Here is a 22,078-nt window from a genome sequence, read left to right as displayed (position 1 = left end):
GAGCATAGCATGTTACATGAGAGGTGTGATTAACAGCATTCTTACTGATTTTTGGCACCTCTGTTTGTGGTGTTTTGATTTTTTTTTTTTCTGTACCCTCTTGCATTCATCTACATTGATCCTGAAGACCCCCATCAGAGCCATTTCTGTTCAGAGAATGGAAGAAAGCGTGTGTTCTTCTGCCTGTGTTTGTTTCTTAGGTGTACATTTGAAGAGTTTGTAGTTATCTGTTGGAAAGCATTTATTCTTCAAAGATACATATTTTTATTTAAAACATTCATGGTTTTGGTGGCTCAGGGCAGAAGAAAGAAAAGTTGAATGAAATTGCTTGACTGCTTTAATGATCCTCTAGCCTGACATATCTTGCACCTCATGTACTGTGTTACAGTAAGAGCTAGGTAATGCTTTTCATCTCCATAGTGTTGCTGCTGCTTTTTAAAAAAAGGGAGTGTGTGTTTCTCACATAACTCACCTACAGAACATTGTAGAAATGATGGCAAGTATCCTTTTTCTTACTTTTGATCAATTTTATTGTATTGTGTCATGATGGAAATGTGCAGTTTAAATAATTGAGTAAGGGAGAAGATCCTTGGACTCAGGAAGAAACCTGCCCTAAGGGTTGGAATATGGAGGTGTCAGTAAAAAACAAAAATTACGGTCTGACCTGTAAGTGCTGTAAGGGTTTCTGGCTAGATACTTATTCATTTTCTTCTTCCTTCATTTCCGTTTTTCCCCTCCAACTACTTTGCTATATTTTAAGCAGTAACCTGCTGAATTTCCAAGGTAACACCAAAATGGAATAACATGGTATCTGTGCCTCTGTTTTGACAGTGCCGATCAGGCTCTAGACAGATTTGCTATGAAGAAATTCTTTGATGATAAAGTTTCAGCTTTAATGCAGCCATCCCAGAAAAGGTATTTAGCTTATTTTTAATTCATACCAATAAGAAATGTCATTGTTATATTCTAACCCCATACTTTAATCCCTTCTTTGCTGTATGAAGGCTGTTTCCAAAAGATCCTCTATCAACTTCTGAACTCTTAGTACTTTAACTTGTACTAATCTTGATTGATGAAATTGCACCCTCAATTCCTGCATATAGATTGAGGTAGATTAGATCTTTTATACCACACAGCATGTTTTCTTAGTGTATTGTTTGTTAGCAAAAAGAAGTATCATTGTTTGTTTCTTATTTGCTGCAAGATAAAATCTCTTTTTTATATAGTATTAATGAGGCGTATGGAGTATTTGCTGACTAACGTGCAATAAAGATTTTTTATTACCACTTGCTTGCAGGATCTGTACATTGTCCAACTGTTCCATGTCCATGCTATTAAGTTTTTGTCAAAACATTCATTGTGTATTCTGGCTGTCTGGATGTCTTACTTGTTCAGTCTCTCTGCACAAATCAGATTGTGTTGGGATTCAAATGAAGCAGTTTGGGAAGTGAATTGTTCTGAGGTTGGCTGTGTACCTGGCAACCTGCTTTTGATATACAGTAACCAAGGCTTCAGTACCAAAGGAAACTGATATCCTTTAGACAAGTAATTGTGATATAGCATGATCTCCTTCTAGACATGTAAAAATTCCCCTGGATCTGATTAAATAATTACTGTTTAGGTTTGGTTTTAGCCAGCACACACAGTAATTTTTAGAAGTCATATAAAGGATGAGGCTTTGCTAATGATTAAACTAGAAAAAAAAAAACAGCAAACATAAGACACTCGATTTTCTTCATCTCTAAGTAAGAAAAGCTTTTCCATTGTGTCATAAACTTACTTGGTGTTTTAAACAGCCCTTTTTCACTTGAAAAATAATAGCTATGCTGCACTGTGCAGTGCTGTGCAGTTTATGAGCAGTCCTGCACTATGCACGTTTCCAAATAAAAACAGCAGCAATACAATGATTTTCACATTGCTATGATAATTTTCCTCTGGTCCTGAATGAGATTACTTCCTAGTATAAAGGTGTTATTTGCCCACATTAGTCTTTCTGTTAATAGTTTTGGTGAGGACATTAAAACTTCTGCATTAATGAGGAAGTGTGCGTTAGTGTAAATGGAGTGGGGTCCATTTCATGCTGTTGCAAAAGTCAATTCAGTCTTTTAGTTGTGAATAAAAATGCATACCAAAATGATTGATTTCACTATTGCTTCTAGTTACTTTCATATTTAAAGTAGTGATGTAAATGACAAAAATGAAGACTTTTAACAGTAGCAGTAAAACAGCTATGTATTTAGTAATTTTGTAAATTAAAATGTATTCTCGTGCTGTTTTGCAGAGATTACTCTTTTAGAGTTATAAGTAATGTCACAATGCTTTTCAGTATCCATGAACTAGAAATATTAGTGTAAAGAATGTATTTCCCTGATACGATTGTATTTCTGCTATTAGCTAATTAAGATAAATCTTGCATTTTTAGGTATGTGCAGTTTCTAAGTGGCCTTCTATCTGGATCCGTGAAAATGAATACAGCTTCACTTTTCCTGCACCATGTTATCCTTCATGGCATCCCAAGCTTTGATGCTGGGGGAGGTAAATTATGTATCTTTTCATATCCTTGTGTACATTTAAAGCCTTCTATTCATTCTGAAACTTTCTAAAAATCATGCATAAAACTCAGAGTAACAGGACATCATGGAATGGCTTGGGTTGGAAGGGATGTTAAAGGTCATCTAGTTCCAACCATACTGCTAGATCAGGCTGCCCAGGGCCCCATCCAACCTGGCTGTGAACACATCCAGAGTGGGGGCATCCACAATATCTTTGGGCAACCTGTTCCAATGCCTCCCCACCCTCTGAGTAAAAAAATTTCCTCCTAATATCTAATCCAAATATCCACTCTTTTTGTTTAAAAAAATTCCCCTTATCTCTATCAGGCCATGTAAAAAGTTGGTGAGTTGATGCTCCTTGATATCAGTCTAAAAATTCCCAATAAATGAACCAGAAGAGAAATAATGTATAAGGAAATAATTTTTTGTCCTCTATTAAATTAAGAAATGATGCCTATTTTCTGAACAGTTGTGCTCCCAGTTCCTGCAGAAGAGCTGAGAAACTGATCATGTTTTATGGTCAAGTTTCCTTCCTCTTTAGGACATAAATGTAATTACAATTTTCTTTCTTCTCACTAGAATCCTTTAAAAAAAAACTTTCTTCCCAATTCAGAGTTAGTCTCTAGACCAGAAAGAAGGTTAAAATATAACCTTACACTTTTTAAAGAAAAAGCCAGTTATGCTTTGGAAGATGTATTCACAGTTCACATTTGATCACTTTGCATGCCACTTTACTCAGTCTGGATATACATGAAATTTCCTAGGTCTAAGATTCAGATAAAAAAAAAACAATTACAGAAATAGCCTTGTTGACTTCTTCACAGCTTGTCGGCCTTTTCTGAAGTTGTACCAAGCTACCCAACCCGTGTATACATCTGGAATATAGTAAGTCTCAGTCATTTTTCTTTGTTTTTGAATATGTTTTAATTCTTACAATTACAGAATTCCATAATTCTGTGTTTTTGTTTGCCTTTTTTTTTTTTTTTTTTTATCTCCTTTAAGTAGTGTAGAGTCAGAAAATCAAAACCGAATCTGCATTGCTATAGAGCCAGCCCAGCTTTTGAAAGGAGATGTTATGGTAAGTTAATCATATTGAATGAAAGTCTAGTATCGTGCCATTGAGATTACTGTCTCTCTTCTGTTTTCAAATTTTGTAATAAATAAATACACAAATTGATCTTGCAAAAACATAGTCATAGAATCACAGAATGGGTTGGGTTGGAAGAAATCCTTAGTTTCAACCCCCTTGCTATAGGCAGGGATACCTCCCATTAGAACAGGCTGCTCTAAGCCCCATCCAGAATGGCCTGGAATGCCTCCAAAGTGGGGGAATCCACAACCTCTCTGGGCAACCAGTTCCAATGTCTCACCACTCTCACAGTAAGGAATTTCTACCTGATATCTAGTCTAAATCTACTCTCTTCCAGTTTGAAGCCATTTCCCCTCATGCTGTCTCTACATGCCCTCATGAAAAGTCCCTCTCCCACTTTCCAATAGGCTCCCTTCAGATACTCGAAGGCCACTATAAGGTCCCCCCAGAGCCTTCTCTTCTTCAGGCTGAAGAGCCCCAACTCTCTCATCCTGTCCCTACAGGGGAGGTGCTTCAGCAAGACTTCATTCACTGAAGTTGAAATGGGAAGTTTTAAAACTATCACTCATAGTTTCCTTTTGCTAAACTAATATATTGGTTCTTCAACTAATGAACTAATTCCTATAGCTAAACAAACCAACCTTTACAATGGTGCGGGAGTTTGGGGCTGCTTGGACCCAGATTGTGGATTCAGTACGGGTTGTACATGAGTCCATCTGTCTATCTCTGTTTCTGCCTTCTTGTTAGTACACAGCTTTTTGACTGTCTCCTGCAGCTCAGTCACCTGTCGCAGGAGGTCCTTCACCTCAGTGGCACAACTTAGGTGAGTTTGCCACTCACGTCTGCTCCAGGAGCAATGTCCAGGCACTTCCTGCTGACTAGGGCCAGCACAGTTTCTTCTTCCTTTACTGCTCTGTCTGGGTGGAGGCATTGGTAATGTCCAGGGTAGGTGGTGCATACCCCCCTTTTAGAGCTGCAGTTTTAGCTTGGCATTGAGTGCTCACCATTCTGCCTCAAGGGTTAGCTGGAATGAGTGCTACTTGCTTCTGCAGCTGGCTGAACCTCAGTTCCCTGATGTATGATCTACTACCCTGGCTGCTGCAGCATGCTATGGGTGACACCCACATTGTTTGCCTGCCCTGTGCTTGGTAGGCAGCGATACGGTGCTCTCCTCTCTGAGGCTTCTTTTAGGGGTGTGGGTGTAGTCTTTGCAGTCCTATGGCATGTCAGCCTCTCTTGTGAGAACTGCCCAAAGCTATAGGGTGGCTCTGCTTTCTTGGTGTTTCCCTGGCAAAGGAAACCCCTGAAACCTCCTTGTATCTTGAGATTCGTTGCTCTGGTACTGGCCAAGCTGGCTCCAAAGCAGCTGCTCTCTATGACTGATATACTACAGAGTAGGTGAAATACTAAAAAACAGGTTAATAATTTAGTTACCACCCTTGATTTTTACATGATTGAAAATCCTATAAAGCTCAGATTGGTATGTTTTAAAGAACCACGAGAATTTCTCTCAGCATTTCCATTTTGTAGCATCACCAAGTACAGTAATGTTTGTAGTGCTATCTATATAAAAGTTGTCTTTGGGGAATATTTGTAACTCAGTGTTAGATTATCCTTGTCCTGCATCTTGGCAGGCAAGATCTGCAATCATAAAACTAGATGCTGTTTCCTATGTGCAAACATAACTATCATTGAATTTCAGTACTGTCATTTTATATCTTTTTGCTTTCTTTCTTGCTTGTGATTTGCAGTTATACATGAGGTAAGTAAAGAAGTACAGTTGCTGTGCCTTTCAATTAAACTAAGAGGGCAAGGGATCAAGTAGAATGAATAAGGATGGGGTGAGACTGTATTGTGAATAGTGAATATTCCTGATATATATATTGCTAGTAGGTTCCAGAATGACTTTTTATATGGTGTACTTTTTTTTTAACTGAGAAATGTTAGTTTTGAATGTTTCCTGTTTTCCTATTCTCTTTCCTTTTTCCTTTTTTTTCCCCTAAACTTTGAAATAATCTTTTTTATTTTCTTCCTCCTTCTTTCTTTTACTCTTTTTTCTCTTCCCCATTCAATTTAGTACATCTTTCTATATTTCTTGCAAAACAGATTTTTAAATATCCTGTTATAAATTTTTATTCTGGAGGTCTGGGACATTTCCAGATTCAATATTTGTTGTGCTTATCTGAGATGTCTACACAGATAGTATATGTAAAGTGTTTAAAAGGAGAAATGAGCAAGCAGTTTTTTCACTAACTTTTTGAAACAGATTGACTTCATAAATCCCAAGCTATTGCTAAATGTAATTCTTCTGAAAAAGCCAGCATCTTATTCAGCATGGTATTATTTCCTAAACAAAGTCTTCCATTCAGTTATGCATGTTTACTGGCAATGATTAAGCAAAACCATTAGGGGTTTCAGGAAAAAAAAATATAGGATGCCCTGCTTCCAATTCCAAAAGATTTATCTAATCGAATAGCATTGCTTTGAAATAATTGGCTTGAAAGACTTGTTTTAGGTTTAGAGGATTCATTAACGCTGTGATGTTACAGCAATGCCAAAGCTGTTGAAAAGCTGCATTGACATCTGATAATGCTATATATAGTTATTTCCCAGCATATTTCACTAGCTTGTATTATTTTTTAATAGGGCATCAGATGATAATGGAGTCAAAGCTAGACTTCAACTCTTAGCTCTCTGAAGGCAACAGCAGAACAGTTCTGTCTTCCTTATGGTTACTAGTTTAACCTAAATTTCTAAACAAATCACTCTACCAAACTTCAAATGCTTTCTGAAATAAAGAACATGCAAGTCGTCTTCAGCGATCATACTGGAAAGCCTTCTCAAAACAGAAGGCCGTACCTTGATTGTTTCTTACAATCACCATAAAGGTGCCTGATTAGATCAGAATTACTGGCAGCTTACTTCTGTTTCTGTATAGACTTAAGTGAATTTCTTTATAGACTAAGTGTTTTGAAACAGGCTTAAATTGTTAAGATGACATTCACACTTGAAAATGTTTCTACCTATCAGGTCTTTATGTGTTGCTCTTCCTGTTTCTTTCAGAAGTTTGGTTAGAATGAGTACTTTTGGAGAAGTTATTTTTCAGGTGAACGACTAATCTCTTAACTGAAAGGTGGAGGTAGGAGTAAAGTTTAAGCTCTTTTGCAGGATAGTCCCTAGGACTGCTGCTGAAGAGACAAACAGCTATCTCAACATGAATATGAATATGAAAAGAGTGTTCTGTTGAGTCAAACAGATTTTTGGAAATTGTTACCTTTATTTTCCTTCTCATGAAAAGCATGATGCTTCAGACTCAGTTGGAGGCTGATAGTTCACTCAAGGCAGCTTATAGCCAAACCCATGTATGATTTTTACGGATGTATTTTGACTGCTGTTTTCCATGTCTTTGCTGACAGATGCTCCTGGTATACGGTCTAAAATGCACCATGTTTTTGTATGCACCATGTCAGTTCTGATGAACTGCTGGAATTTAAGGCATCTTAGAGATAAGAGAGCTAGTGTAATGAAGGCAGAAAGCAAAAGCTTACGTTAGAATTTAAAATCCTGTAGTGTGAAGAATTTATTAGCTGTGTTTCATCCAAAATTCCTACATCTTTCTTGTATTACTCCAGTTCCCTTCAGTTTGAATAACTATTAGTTCCTTGGTTATTCATTATCTTCTTTCCAGAATACACTTTTTTTTTTTTTCCATTCTGGATTAGAAAAAGATTATTTTTATGATACTTTATTATTTTTTGTTTTCAGTACTTTTCAGTAGCATCCTTAATTATAAAACCTTGAAATCCCTTTCAGTCCGGTGACTAATGTAACCAAAATGTTGATTCTTGTATTCCTGTAAAAATGCTTAGTGATCATGTATTGCAGTTGACTAGGAAGTGGTAAGTAAAATATTGATAGGCCTGATCTAAAGGAGGGTTGTGTTAAAAAGTAACGTTATTTTGTTCACTTTTAGTCAAATTCCTATTAAATGGATTTTTCAGAGTTCTGTCTTTTTCTAGTCTGGGTATCAAGACTACTATAAGCTTCCAACAGTAACATTAAAAAAGAGCCTATTATCGCTAGAGTTGGTTTAAAAAAATGTCCTAATGTAGATGTAATCAGCTTGTATGACTTCTGAGAAGGCTTCTATAAAATCTGTGCATTCTTTAGTTCTTTTGAAATGTTGTGCTGTAGTTTAGTTTTATGCTAATTTGGTGAGTGCCATGAAGACATATGGATATGAGTCAGCATTCCAACATAGTAATGGCAAATGTTGTGATTCTGAATCATAACCTATTGATTGGTGACTGATATTGATAAAGATAGTAATTTTTTGTTATATATCCAGAACTATCTTTTCTTAAAAATTCTATAATAACGTGTTTCTTTCTCTTTCTAGCTGAAGTGTTATCATAAAAAATACCGATCAGCTACTCGTGATGTGATTTTTCGCCTTCAGTTTCATACTGGAGCTATTCAAGGATATGGGTTGGTGTTTGGTAAAGAGGACTTAGACAGTGCCAATAAAGGTACTTGCCTTCTGTGATTGCTTGTATGAGTATGTAGAAGAAGTGCATGTGTGTGTCTATGCATTTGGTGGTAATCTCCAAGATCTGTTTTTGGGATTCTTTTTTTCTATCCTTCTATTTCGGGGGAGGGACATTACTTTGTTTTAGTTTAACTCATAGCACTGTAACACAGGCAGAACCCCAATGGAAACAGAAGTTCTTTGTTTGGGTTAAGCTGTCAAAATAATTCCAGTACTACTTCATTGTCCTTAACTGACCCTCTCATGTTCTTAATAGAGTCATAGAATTTCTTGGGTTGGAAAGGACCATAAAGATCATCTAGTTCCACCCCCCTTGCTGTAGGCAGGGCTGCTACCCACCAGACCAGACTGTCCAAGGCCCCATCCAACCTGGCCTGGAACACTTCCAGGGATGGGGCGTCCACAGCTTCTCTGGGCAGCCTGTGCCAGTGCCTCACCACCTTCATAATGAAAACATTCCTCCTAACAACTAACAACAGACATGTTTAAAACAATGAGTCCATTAGACGCCATTGTAGGAATTAATAAGCAATTGTGTTTTTTGTGAAGATAACAGTCAGAAGCTCTGATGTTGGTTCTGTGACCTAGGGTATTTGAATATGGTGCTCTTATTTTATGCTTCTGAATGAGTATCCAAAAATGGAGACAAAATTTTTTTTGAAATATTTGAAAACGTCTCAAATTACTCTTTGTATTTTCCAAAGGATTACTTCAATTTTGTTTGTATTTATATGAAGGATTGCAGTTCTGCTACTCTGTGTTACTAACAAACTAAAACGAAATATGTTTTCCTGCCACATGCTTGTGAGAAAGCTTTATGGTCAAGTATAGTGATTTTGTAAATATACAAAACTATTCTAGTTTTCTAAAAAAACCCTAAAAGTCAGTGTTTGGTTTTTAGCAGGAAGTTTGGGAACTGTTCATCTTTTCTGTTTTTGACTATTCTTAAAAATAAACAAAGCTACAGCTGACACTTAGTCTTTCCTGGAGAAGGTAAGGAAAAGAATGTGTGGCTTTTTTAGAAGCAAATCACTAGAATCCAAGTAAGAAGGGAAGTGTGACAAGGGTATGTGTATTAGTAGCTATAGAGAATTCTGATCTGGAAATTTGGAATAGCTTGTTGAAATATTAACCTTTATTTTCAGATGACCGTTTCCCTGATAATGGCAAAGTGGAATTAGTGTTTTCAGGAACTCCAGAGAAAATTCAAGGTGAGTTCATAGGAGGAAAAAAATCTTGGCAATAAACCGCATTGAAAAGTATATTTATAAAACTCAAAAAACAACTTTTTCCTCTCTTGTTCTATTTCTCTTGTAGAAGGTCTGAAATTCAACTTTAATATTAAAATATGTAATATACTGATTGGTTTGAATGTGAATAATTTAATGGAGACACTGCATAGGAGTCAAGAGACATAGTTTTAAGAGTATACCACAAGTGTTGTTAATGACCAGTAGAAAACATTTCTTATATCTGTGTAAGACATGACTGATATATATAGCTTGGCCCAGTGTAAGTGACAGCAGTGGTCCTTCCCATAACCTTTTTGGATGTTATAGCTGATTATATTTGTTGAAGTAGTGAAGTTTTGGTTCTCTTGATTTAGCACAAGGAAAGGTAGTTATAGTTTTGTTGGAGATACTCTTTATATATTCTTTATAGTTTCCAAAATATATTCTATTTTAATATGTCTAAGATTATAGAGAATTACTGCCTGCAACAAGAATTTAAGATTACTTTTAGCATTGCAGATTACTTCTTCTAATGGATCTGTTCTTACACATTTTGTGATGTCCCAAAACATATGGATTCTGATTTAAAACTGAACTGAAAGTATTAAAACTGAAAGTATTCTGAACTATTTGTCTCATGCATAATATTGTGAATTGCCTGTTTTCTTCTTTTTTTTTTTCATTATTTTGGTTTTTGGGGTAAAAGCCAGTAAGAAGTTATATTCCATCCAGCTGAACATGAAGATCTCACTTAGCTTTTTGGAAAGCTATTTAAGAAAAATGGCTTTATAAACAAACTTACATAGCTGAGCTGAACATTTTTGGATGGCAGATGCTTGAAGAATGACCAGTTGACATGTTTGAAAAAGGATCAGGATTATTTCAACTCTCCTTTAGAGGGCAAATAAGATCCATGTTTTTTAGCAGCCTCCAAGTTGATGTAAAATAATTGGAAATACGTTTTGTAATTGCTGTCTATGGGGTTAAGTGTCTAGGATGAAGAGTTCACCTTTAAATATTTGTTTACAATTTCTGCAAATGACTGTTTCACATTTGAAAATGTTATAGTCTAAATGCAAGATATCTCAGGTCCATCTCCTATTGAATCCAGGATCATCTGTGAAATCAGGAGAGATTGAAATGGGATTTGTCTGACCAAGTCTTGAAAGCCTCCAAGGATAGAAAGTTCACAACCTTTCTGTGCAGACTGTTCCAATGTCTGTCTGCTCTCAGAGTGAAATTATTTTTTCATCATAAAGATAAAGAAACTCTAAACTTCTCTGGATTCAATTTATGTCTGTTCCTCCCACCTTGCATCCACCTGCTCTGTTTCCTCAGTGGCGTTTGGGTGCTGTTGTCAGCAAAATCACCTCATCTCCAGGCTGAAGAAGCCCTAGTTCTGCCTGTCCTCACAGGGCAGTCCTGACTACCCTGGTAACCCTCCCTTGAACTCACAACATTTTATTCATGCTTTTCTTATATCAATTCCAAACCAAACACAATATAATAGAAAATAAGCATCAGTGATACTGGCTTTTAGAAAGGATGCAGTTGCTAGGTAATTCTAAATCTGTGTATGACAAATGTGGCTTTATTTTTTTTTCCTTCTGCCTGCACATAGAAGCTCAGGACTATAATATTATTTTCCTTATAATTTTAACTATCCTTGTTTTGAAAGTCTTACTGCTTATTTTGAACAATTTATTTCCCAAGACACAGCTGTAGAGTTGGTATCTAAGGATTTCTTTATCCCCAGTCCATATAGAGAAACAAGGGCAGAAAGCTGGTTTAATCTCTGTCTGTATCAATCAGTGCCAAAGCCAATACTGAGGCCTTGATGCTCGTGCTTTGCTTTTGAATCCCTGGACCACACCTTAATTCCTTATGGCATACATTTAAAAGGTAAATGTTATGTTTGTCTAAGGGAATAAAAATGAGGATTGCTGATGAAAATTCTAAGTATGTTTGGAAGAGCATGCTTCTGTGAAGCTAGACATCTGAGTAAGTTTGCAGTCTCAGGCTCTGCGGGGTTGCTGGAGAATGGAGGAAGCAACAGAGACACCTTGGAGGAACTGGCGAAGAAACAGGCTGGCAGTATTGAGCTTTCTCTGTGCACCTTTAATGTTACACGTTTCTGGTATCAGAATGATGGTTTATAATAAAATCTTATTTTATCATTCCTTTATTGCCATTTCTGTATAGATATTGTGGTTTCAACCTGGGATGCTGTCTGGACATGCAGAGATGGGATCAGGAAAGCCAATGTGCAGATGGAACTGCACTTGGTGAGGGATGCATAAACAACAAGAAGGAATTCTTTAGGTACATTGGTCAGAAGAGATGGGCCATAGAGGACGTACCCCCTCTGACAAATAAGAAAGAAGAACTGGCTACAACAGACATGGGGAAGGCTGAGGTACTCAGTGAGTTCTTTGCCTCAGTCTTCACTAGCCAGGAGTTGCATCTCTCTCACATCCTTCAGCCTCACATCCCTGAACCTCCAGATGGGAAATGGGGAGCAAACTGTAAGAGCAGAGCAAGTCTAAGACTGCTGCATGAGACTGAATGTGTGCAAGTCTATGAGGCCAGACAACATGCATTCCAGGATCCTGAGGAAGCTGGATGATGTGGTTACCAAGCTGCACTCCCATCATATTTGAAAAGTTATGGCTACCAGGTGAAGTCCCTGATAACGGGAAAAAGGAAAACATCACTCTTATTTTTAAGAAGGAGAGAAAGGAGGACCTGGGGAACTACAGGCCTGTTATCCTTACGTGTGTGACATCTGTACCTGTGAAGATCATGGAGCAGATGCTCCTGGAAGAGATGTTAAAGCACATGATGGATAAGTAGGTGATCCTTAGAGACAGTCAACATCCTAGTTCCTAGATCCCTAGTCTTCACCAGGGGCAAATCACGCCTGACCAATCTGGTGACCTTCTATGATGGAGTGATGAGTGATGCCATCGGTGGACAAGGGGAGGGTAACTGAGGTCATCAGCTTGGACTTCTGCAAGGTTTTTGACACTGTCCTGCACCACATCCTTATCTCTGAATTAGAGAGAAGAGGGTTTGAAGGGTAGATTATTTGGTGGATAAGGAAGTGGTTGGAAGGTTGCAGCCAGATGGCTGTGGTCAATGACTGTCATGAGTGGTGTTCCACAGGGTTCTATCTTCAGACTCTTAAATATTTTTATCAGTGACATGGATGATGGGATTCAGTGCACCTTAAGCAGATTTGCAGATGATACCAAGCTGTGTGGTGCAGTTGATATGGCAGAAGGATGAAATGCCATCCAAAGGGACCTGGACAAACTTGAAAGGGACCACATAAACCTGATGAGGTTCAACAGAGCCAGGTGCAAGATGTTGCACTTGAGTCAGATAGCCAGAAAAACAAGGGAAGTGATTTTTACTCTTTCTCTGTCCTTGTGAGGCTCCATATGGAGAACTGTGTCCAGGTCTGAGTTCTCCAGTACAGGAAAAACGTGGAACTTTTGGTGCAGGTTCAGAGGAGGGCCACAAAGATAATCAGAAGGCTGGAGCACCTCATGTATGAAGACAGGCTGAGGAAGCTTGGCTTGCACAATCTGGAGAAGAGAAGGCTGCAAGACCTCATTTCATCCAGTGTTAAAAGGGAGATTATGAAAAGGAAGGAAGTCAACTTTTTAAATGGGTAAAAAATGATAGGACAAGTGGAGGTGGTTTAAAACTGAAGTATGAAAGATTTAGACATCAAGGGAAAGTTTTTCACTGAGAGCATGTTGAGATGCTGGAACAGACTGCCCAGAGAGGTTGTGGCTGTCCTGTCCTTGGAGGTGTTCAAGGACAGGCTGGTTGGGGCCCTGAGCAACTTGTTCAAGTGCTTGATCTAGTAGTTGGCAACCCTGCCTGTGGCAAGGGAGTTGGAATTTAATGAACTTCGAAGTCCCTTCTAACTCAAGCCATTCTTTGATTCATTCTTACAAACTTTGTTCCATTGTGTCTGTCTGTGTAGAGCTGGGTGGACCATCTGCCTTGTGTTCAGGAACTGATACGAGTTGTCAGAGTTCCATCGTAAACAAGTTCGGGACAAAATTCTACACTTGTTTCTTTTTCTATAAATATAAATAAAGGTTTTTTAGTTGGTTTATATAACCTTTCTTCCCCTGTTGCTGATTTAAGTATATGGTATTGTAGTTGTGGGAGCAAAGTTCTAACAGTGTGGTATATATAATTTAAAGATGATTTTTGTCTCAAACATGTTAATTTTTTAGGATGTGAACTCCTTCAGAACGATCATGGAGTGGTAGTTGATCACAACACCTCAGACCCGCTGATACGCTGGGACTCTTACGAAAATACGAGCTCCGATGGGGAAGGTGAGTAATTTTGTCTTGATAGCAACTAAAATCCTTTGGCAACTGTGCAAGAGTGTTTGAAAGGGACGAAAGGGAGCTAATTTGCTTGAACCTAATGATGCTGATGTGAGGAGGTAGCTGTTTGCCACTGTCTATTACACTCTGATGGCTCTTATGGAAAGAGATGTGTCTGCAGGACTGTTTCTCACACTTTTTCTCACTCCTGTCTCCCAGCTGATGTTGCACAGCTATATTTCTCCTTCTTAAATCTGCTTTCCTGGAGGCACTACCAGCATCACTCATGGCTCAGCTCTGGCCAGAAGCAGGTCCCTTTAGGAGCTGGCTCTGATTTGACTTGGGGCAGCTTTTGGACACTTCCCAGTTATGCCACACCACCTCTACCACAGCATTCCCACATAAACCAACTGCTGGGATTCACAGTGTAATACCTGGATCTGTATGTGCAATCCCAACAGTGTTGCAAGTAAAAATGGGAGAGAAGGTATTGAATGGATGCCAAGGATCCAGTGGATTCTTGTTTTTACAGTTCTTTTGTTCAGAAATACAAGATACCTGGAGTTAAGATACAGAATCATAGAACAGCTTGGGATGGAAGAGACCTTAAAGGTCATTTAGATCCACCCCCGCTGCTGTGGAATGGGTTGCCATCCACTCCATCATGCTGCTCAGGGCCTTTTCCAACTCAACCTTGAACGTCTGCAGGGATAAGGCCTCTACAGCTTCCCTGGGCAGCCAGTTCCAGTGCCTCACAACCCTCGGAGTAAAGAATTTCTTCTTAGCATTTTATTCTAAATCTTCTCTATTTTAATTTAAAACTCTTTCCACTTGTCCTATCACTATCAGGTTGTGCAAAAAATAAAGTCTTCCTCTTGTTTATGAGGTCCCCTTAGGCATGGAAGGCTGTAATTAGGTCTTCCCAGAGCCTTCTCCAGGCTGAACAAGTTCAGCTCCCTCAACCTTTCTTCACAGAAAGGGTATTCCAGCACTGTTAATCTTTGTGGCCCTCCTCCAGACCCGCTCCAACAGCTCTATGTCTTTCCTGTGGTGAGGGTCCTAGGCCTGGATGGGTGCTGTACTCCAGGTGGAATCTCATAAGGGCACAGTAGAGAGGATCAGCCATTTCCCTCTCTCTCTGGCCTGTTTTGACAATGCCCAGGATATGTTCGGCTTTCTGAGCTGCAAGCACATGCTGATGGTTCACATCAAGCTTTTCATCCCCTAGAAACCCCCAAGTCCTTTAACAAAGCTGCTTTCATTGAGTTCTTCTCTCAGTCTGTATACATATCTGGAATAGCCCCAACCCAGGGGTAGTACCTTGTGCTTGGCCTTGTTGAACCTCAATAATCTCACATAGGCGCACTTCTCAAGCCTGTCTCGATAACTTTGGATGATGTTTCTTCCTTCTGTCATATCACCTGCACCACTCAGCATGAAATCATCATCAAACTCGCTGAGGATGCACTCAATCCCACTGTCTGTGTCATTGATAAGGGTATTAGAGAGCACTGGCCTCATGATGGACCCTTGGCAAACACCACTTGTCACCAGCCTCCATCTGAGCATAGCGCTGTTGTCCATAACCCTCTGTGATCAACCAATACCTAATAGCTGTTCTAGACTCAGCTTCTGTTGATTTTTATAAACTTCCAAATATGACTTTGCTCATCTAATGACTACAGCAGTGAGGATTTTAGTGGGAAGCTGCATAATGTGAGCTTAACTTTTTTTTCCACTGAATAATTCCAATCTGCAAAAACTAGGGAAGATCAAGAGAGAGAAGAGGACAGTCATTATGTGAGGCAGGTGGAACACACCACAAGGAGTCACCAGAGGTTTTGTAGTTGAATAAGATTGTCTTCTACAGGGCATGATATCAGACAAACAGAATGCTGACTGAAGCAGGTATGTCTGTTTCTACTCAGAATGTTTCTGTACCATGTACTTCCTTTCTTCCCTCCTTCTTTGTATAAACATAGCCCTCAGCAAGTAAAGCACTGATTTTAAATGTGGGACAGAGGTCCCTTGGTTTGCTCAGTCCAGAAAAGAGGATACTGAGGGTATACCTTATGGAGGCCTACAGCTCCTCATGAGGGGAGAAGGGAGTAGTGTGATCTCTGTTGCCAGCAACAGAACCCAATGGTATGGCATGGAGGAGGCAGGGGGTCAGTTTGGGTGCGAGGAAATGGTTCTTCACCAAGGACTGATTGGACCCAGGAACAAGCTTCCCAAGGCAGTGGTCAGGGCACCAAGTGTCAGAGTTCAAGGAGTGTTTGGAGAATGCTCTCAGAAACATACAGTCTGATTTTTGTGTGATCCTGTGAGGAGACAGGAGTGGATTCAATGAGACTTTAGGGTCTCTTCCAACTCAGGATATTCTGCAGTTCTATTGTATCTGTCTATCCAATGAATCTTAGCAGATTTCACCTTGAAAGCAGAGAAATATGTTGTCAGCATGCTGTTGGAAGATGCAGAACTTCATATTTACCATGTGAGAAGTGAACAAGAGCTTGGTTTTGTTATGTCCCTTCTTTAGGCAGGGAGTTGCACTTTTATTTTATCAGTCTTCTGAAGGAACTAGTGGTGTAGACCATGAATGTCTAACCTTTTGGCATGGCTGGGCTGCACTGAATGAAGAGAAATTGTCTTGGGCCTCAGATATCTAAGTTACTCTGAAGGCAATGCCTCCGATGTATTTCCATGGAAACTACAAGAGATACAGTGAGCACAATAAGGTTGATAGCATTTTGTATCTGAGAATATGCTCTGTTTTTCAACACAGCCGCCACAATTAGCTATGCACTTTCTCCAGCAACGAACCAGAGCCTGCATGTCATACTTGTAAAAATATGCACCAGCAGAAGTGACCAGGTGTCACCACTGCCACAGTGTGCTCACATCCACTGTTTGGTCTCCATAAACATTTAGCAAATATGAGTGAATGCAGTTTTTTTCCTGCATGGAGGAATTTGCTTCATATGTGCTTCCATGTTAGACTCCTCTCTGCTGTCCTTAGTCACACAGCAACAAGATGTAATAGAATATTTGCAGGAAGGTTCAACCTCCACAATACTGTAGTATAGGAGTTAAACTCTAAACTACTTTACTATCCATGACAGGCATGACTTCTAGATCATTCTTTACTGATTGCATTTTCTTTGTGCACTTTAAATGCCTATTTTATATAGCTCAGTGCTCACTTAATTGGTTAATGTAGGACTCTGAATGCTGCTAAATTGTTTGCTCGTTATTCAAGTTGAGTTCTCAGTTCTCTCACATATTGACGCTTCCTTCCAATTTAGATAATCTAAATTTATAAAAAAAATATAGGGTGTACAAAGTATTTCAAACCATTTGCTTCTTTCATAAGTTCTTCTTAGTATCTAGTATACCAAGGTTTATTGCATTGCTTATTAGCGTAGTTAGGCTGTTGTCAAATAAGGTACTGCTCATGTCCACAGCTGTTCAGGTTTTTTTAACATGCTGGCTGTTTTAGGGTAACAGCGTGGAACACTAAATGCCACAAAACCTAGCTGCCAGTTTTTGGGTGGTGAAATATGTCACAGAAATGCCAGTTTCAGATAATATCCTTTCTATCATGGTATTCAGCACTACTGGGCCTGGGCACATGTAATAAGCACATGTAGTAATTGGCTTCTCTGTAAGAAAGACCAAACAGCTCGCAGTCATTGACTTCTTGTACAAAGCGGCTCTTTCCCTTGGAGAAATTTCAGATTATATGAGGTTTTTTTAGCAGGAACCATAACATAGCAAAACCATGGTTTCTATTGTTGATATTTCCTTCTCTAACTGAAATGGCATGATTCAGCTACTGGAAAGCTGAATTTCAGCTTTCTTCATCCATTCTTCTTCAGAATGGAATCAAAATGGTTCATAATCAGTGTAATGCTATGACGTGATGGAAAACACAGCAGTGACAGTGGGGTTACAGAGTCCCAGGCTGCAGCAAGTGAGGATAAAGCCAAGTGCAGCTGCTATAGATATAGAAACAAAGGAAAAAAGCTGCTTACCTTCAGAAGATCTCAGGCAGACAGGGACCTCCTGCAAAACATCATTGCCTCTACTGCTAACCCTTAAATAAGGTCTGGGAGGGGGTGGATCCTGGCTCCACCCCTTCCAGTTGCTCAGGTGCATAGCATGCATCTAAGCTTTCCTGGGTTGGCCCTGCTTTATCACCAGGTGCTCAATCACTGTTTTAGGCCATGACTTGCATTTCCACTACAGTCAGAAAACCTCTAAATAGTTTGTGGTTATTCAACATTCTGGCTAACACACAGACTAAATTTGAGAATTTTGTATTGGTGGAGGAAGTACTGGGCAGGGTTATCTCTAAGCCTTACAGAGCATAAATGCATGTGACACTTAAGTAAATAAATAGTCTGCCAGCAGTCTGACTCTCATCTTGTCTGAACTCTTGTTCCATTGGTTGATCCTGCTGGGATGGCACTGTGTAATGATACCAGGAGGGCTAATGAAGGCAAATACAGAAGGGTTTTTCATTGCTTCCCTTTGTTCTCTGACAGCCCTTGAGAAGATGAAAGATTTTGTATATAACATTTCAGTATAGGGAACTAAATTCACACGGTAGAATTTTTCATCTAATGTGATGAAACATGGCTGACTAGCATGTCCAAAGGATTTACAGCACTGTGCTTAGCTTTGGTCAACTGAAAAGTCAGACAAGAAGACTGCATGGTCCAGTGCAAATCCGCTAACCTTCAATTCCGTTTTGTGTTAGGATACCCATCTATTCAAATGAAAGCAGTGTTACATATTGTTTTCTTTTCTGGATTTTAAATTCAAGAATAACAGAGAAGAAAATGTTATCTAGTAGTTAATTTTATATGTTGGCTTGTGTGCTTGTTTAATTTTTACACTTCATTATGGTAACTGCATTAAATATTTCCATATGAAAGTTTTTCTGTCCTTTCACATTGAAACTCCAAGTGTGCTTCATTTTCCTAACAGCAGTGAGAGCTTATGAAAAATCAAGCATGAAAGGGGTTGAGAAACTCTCAATCGACTGTCTTTTCCTTAGGTATGGCATTTTTTTCATAAATATTCTTTCAAAATTTCTGTACACAGGTGTTTGACCTCATGCACAGCAGCTCATTTCACTGTGGAATTTACACATTATACATCATAAACTTCAGCAAACATCTTCATTCATCTATAGAGAAATCCTAGTGCATGGAGAATTGCTTGTTTTATTTTCCTTATCCTGATAATTTGTTCATTAAAGGAGTATTTTTGGTCCTTTGCATGTACTGATTTCAATATCAACAACAGACAAGTCATAGTATCTAATTATTAAAAATAAAGAAATTGTTCTTTAACTGTTAACAAAAATGTATTAAACTTATCACTTAACTTCTAGTGTATAAGTATTTTCAGAGATGGAAACTTGGAAGTGTGTCATGTGCCAAAGGCTTTTCCAACTGGTCCACTTTTCTTGTCGTTACAAACCGATCAGTTAATTACCACTGTGGGTATAATTTCTAAATAGTGCTTTTTTCTAAAATGCCACTGCCTCCAGAAAAAAATTTTCCTAGCTCTTACTTTTAGACAAAATGTGCTTTTTGACTTTAGTGCCATTTCAAGTATATTGTTGTTGAAATGTGTTAGGTTCTCTGTGGATCTTCTGATTCTGGGATTGCCACAGATGTAGATGAAGCTCTTGGTTACGTTTGACAAAATCCTGTCTGTTCTTAAATTGTAATGGTCTATTTTTCTTTTTATCAAACAATTAATGGGTAGGTAAGTTCTTACTAGATTTCTGCAAAATATAAATGTTCTTGTAAATAAGCATTGAAAATCCTTTGGAAGTAGAACCACTCATTTTATTCTTACTTTACTGTGCTTAGGGCATAGTATAAATATTTAATCTTAAATGTTTTTGTAAGAAACAGAATTATATTAATTTTCATCATAAAATAATAGAATCGTTTGAGTTGGAAGGGACCTTTAAAGATCATCTAGTCTAGCTCCCTTGTAGTGAACAGGGACATCTACTGCTAGATAGGTTGCTCAGAGCCTAGTCCAGCCTGACATTGAATGTCTCCAGGAGCAGGGCATCCACCACCTCTCTCTGGGCAAACTGTTCCAGAGCTTCACAACCCTTATCATAAAAAACATATTTCTTATATCCAATCTAAATCTCCCTCCTTTTAGTTTAAGACCATTCTCCCTTGTCCTATCACAACACACCTTCTAAGGAGTCTGCTTCCTTCTTTTCTGTAGTCCCTCTTTATATATTGAAAGGCCACATTCAGGTCCCCCCAGAGCCTTTTCTTTTTCAGACTGAGCAGCCCCAGCTCTCACAGCCTGTGCTCATGAGGGGAGGTGTTCCATCCCTTGGTTCATTTTTGTAATCCTCTGGAGGTGCCTTAACAAGTTTGTGCCTCTCTGTTACTGAGGACTCCACATTTGGATGCATTATGCCACTTGAGGTCTCAACAGAGCAGAGAATAGGAGCAGAATCACTTCCCTCATCCTGCTGACCATGCTTGCTTTGAAGGATACATTTGGCTTTCTGAGCTGCAGGGGCATGTTGCTGGCTCATGTCCAGCTTACCATCTAGCAGTACCCCCAGTTTCTTTTTGCAGGCCTGTGTTTGATCTTTTCATCCCCCAGCTTGTACTGATTGCGGGGCTGCCATGACCCAGGTGCAAGACATGGATATGTTGAACTTCATGAGGTTCTTCTGGACCCACTGTTTGAGCCTGTCTAGATCTCTTTGCATGGCATCCCATCTCTCAGGTCCTGAGGGACTGTGTCAGAAGCCTTACTGAAGACCACACAGATGACTTCAGTTTCTCTCCCCTCCATTGCAGGACTTGTCCTTGATGAAGCTGTGCTAGTTGTCTGGTATAGAATCATGGAATCCTTAGAGCTGGAAGGCACCTGTGAAGGCCGTCTGATCCAACTCCCCTGCAATGAACAGAGACATACACAGATAGATCAGGTTGCCCAGGTCCTTATCCAGCCTTGCCTTGAAAGTTTCCAAGGATGGGGCATCCACCACATCTCTGGGCAACCTGTTCCAGTGCCTCAGCACTCTCACTGTAAAAGTCTTTTTCATTATATTTAAGCTAAATCTACCCTCTTTAAACTTGAAACCATTTCTTCTTGTTCTACCACAACAGACCTTGCGAGAGACTCTTGTCTGTCCCCTTCTTTCCTGTAGTTCTTCTTTAGATATTGAAAGGCCACCCTGGGCAGCCCATTCCAGTCCCTGACCACTCTTTCAGAGAAGTAGTATTTCCTAACATCCAGCCTAAATCTCCCCTGGCTCAGCTTGAAGCCATTCCCTCTAGTCCTATCACCAGTTACACCAGAGAAGAGGCTGACCCCCAGCTCACTGCAACCTCCCTTCAGGTAGTTATAGAGAGCAATGAGGTCTTGCTGAGCCTCCTCTTCTCCAGACTGAACAATCCCAGCTCCCTCAGCCACTCCTCATAAGGCCTGTGCTCCAGACCCCTCACCAGCTTTGTTGCCCTTCTTTGAACCTGCACAGGAGAGGTGTTCCTCCGCATAGGGGAGGTGTTCCATCCCATGGATCACATCAACAAACAGGTTTGTGTCTCTCCTGTACTGAGGATTCCACATCTGGATGCAGTACACCAGGTGAGGCCTGATCACCACATAGTAGAGGGTCAGGATCACCTCCCTCAACCTGCTGGCCATATTCCACCTCATGTTGGTAGTGGATGTTGCCTCGACCCAGATGCAAAACCTTGCATTTGGATTTGTTGAGCCTGATGAGGCTGTCCTGGGCCCATTGCTCAAGCCTGTCTAGGTCCCTCTGGATGCCATCCTGTCTCTCTGATGTGCTGACTGCACCCCACAACTTGGTATCATCCTCAAACTTGCTGAGGGTGCACTCAACCCTGCTGTCAGTGTCACTGATGAAGATATTAATGATATTAATGAGTATATATCTCAGCACTGCATCTTGGGGCACACCACTCATCACTAATCTCCACCCAGACATTGAGCCACTCTCTGGGCTCAACCTTGCAACCAGTTCTTCATTCACTGAACAGTCTGCCCATCAAACTGTATCGCTCCAGTTTGGAGAGAAGGGTGTTGTGAGGCACTGTGGCATAGGCCTTACCAAAGTCCAGACAGATGACATCAGTGGCTCTTTCCTCATTCACTGATGAAGGTACGCTGTCAGAGAAGGCCACCAGGTTGATCAAGCAGGATTTGCCCTTGGTAAAGCCATGCTCATTCTCCCATATCTCTTCCCTGTCTTCCATGTGCCTTAGCATAGC

The 22,078-nt window shown here is 39.7% G+C and overlaps 1 protein-coding gene across 13 annotated transcripts in view; it reads left to right on the top strand.

Annotated features, from left to right (window-relative positions):
* TNS3 (tensin 3) overlaps window positions 1–22,078 on the top strand; it is a 212,186-nt gene that overhangs the window by 129,462 nt on the left and 60,646 nt on the right. For 12 of the 13 annotated variants that reach the window (XM_090136801.1, XM_031592014.2, XM_031592016.2 and 9 more), the window contains 7 exons: window positions 832–915; window positions 2,423–2,535; window positions 3,377–3,437; window positions 3,555–3,630; window positions 8,042–8,171; window positions 9,337–9,402; window positions 13,680–13,784. In XM_090136801.1, the coding sequence (XP_089992927.1) occupies window positions 832–915; window positions 2,423–2,535; window positions 3,377–3,437; window positions 3,555–3,630; window positions 8,042–8,171; window positions 9,337–9,402; window positions 13,680–13,784 (635 nt within the window). The remainder of the gene's footprint in view (window positions 1–831; window positions 916–2,422; window positions 2,536–3,376; window positions 3,438–3,554; window positions 3,631–8,041; window positions 8,172–9,336; window positions 9,403–13,679; window positions 13,785–22,078) is intronic. The other variant, XM_090136799.1, reaches the window with a different exon arrangement.

This window comes from Phasianus colchicus, chromosome 3 (assembly GCF_987193195.1).
Source record: "Phasianus colchicus chromosome 3, bPhaCol1.hap1.1, whole genome shotgun sequence".
In the NCBI taxonomy this organism is placed as follows: domain Eukaryota; kingdom Metazoa; phylum Chordata; class Aves; order Galliformes; family Phasianidae; genus Phasianus; species Phasianus colchicus.
Note: the sequence above shows the minus strand (reverse complement) of the source record. Positions and strands in the feature narration are given on the sequence as shown.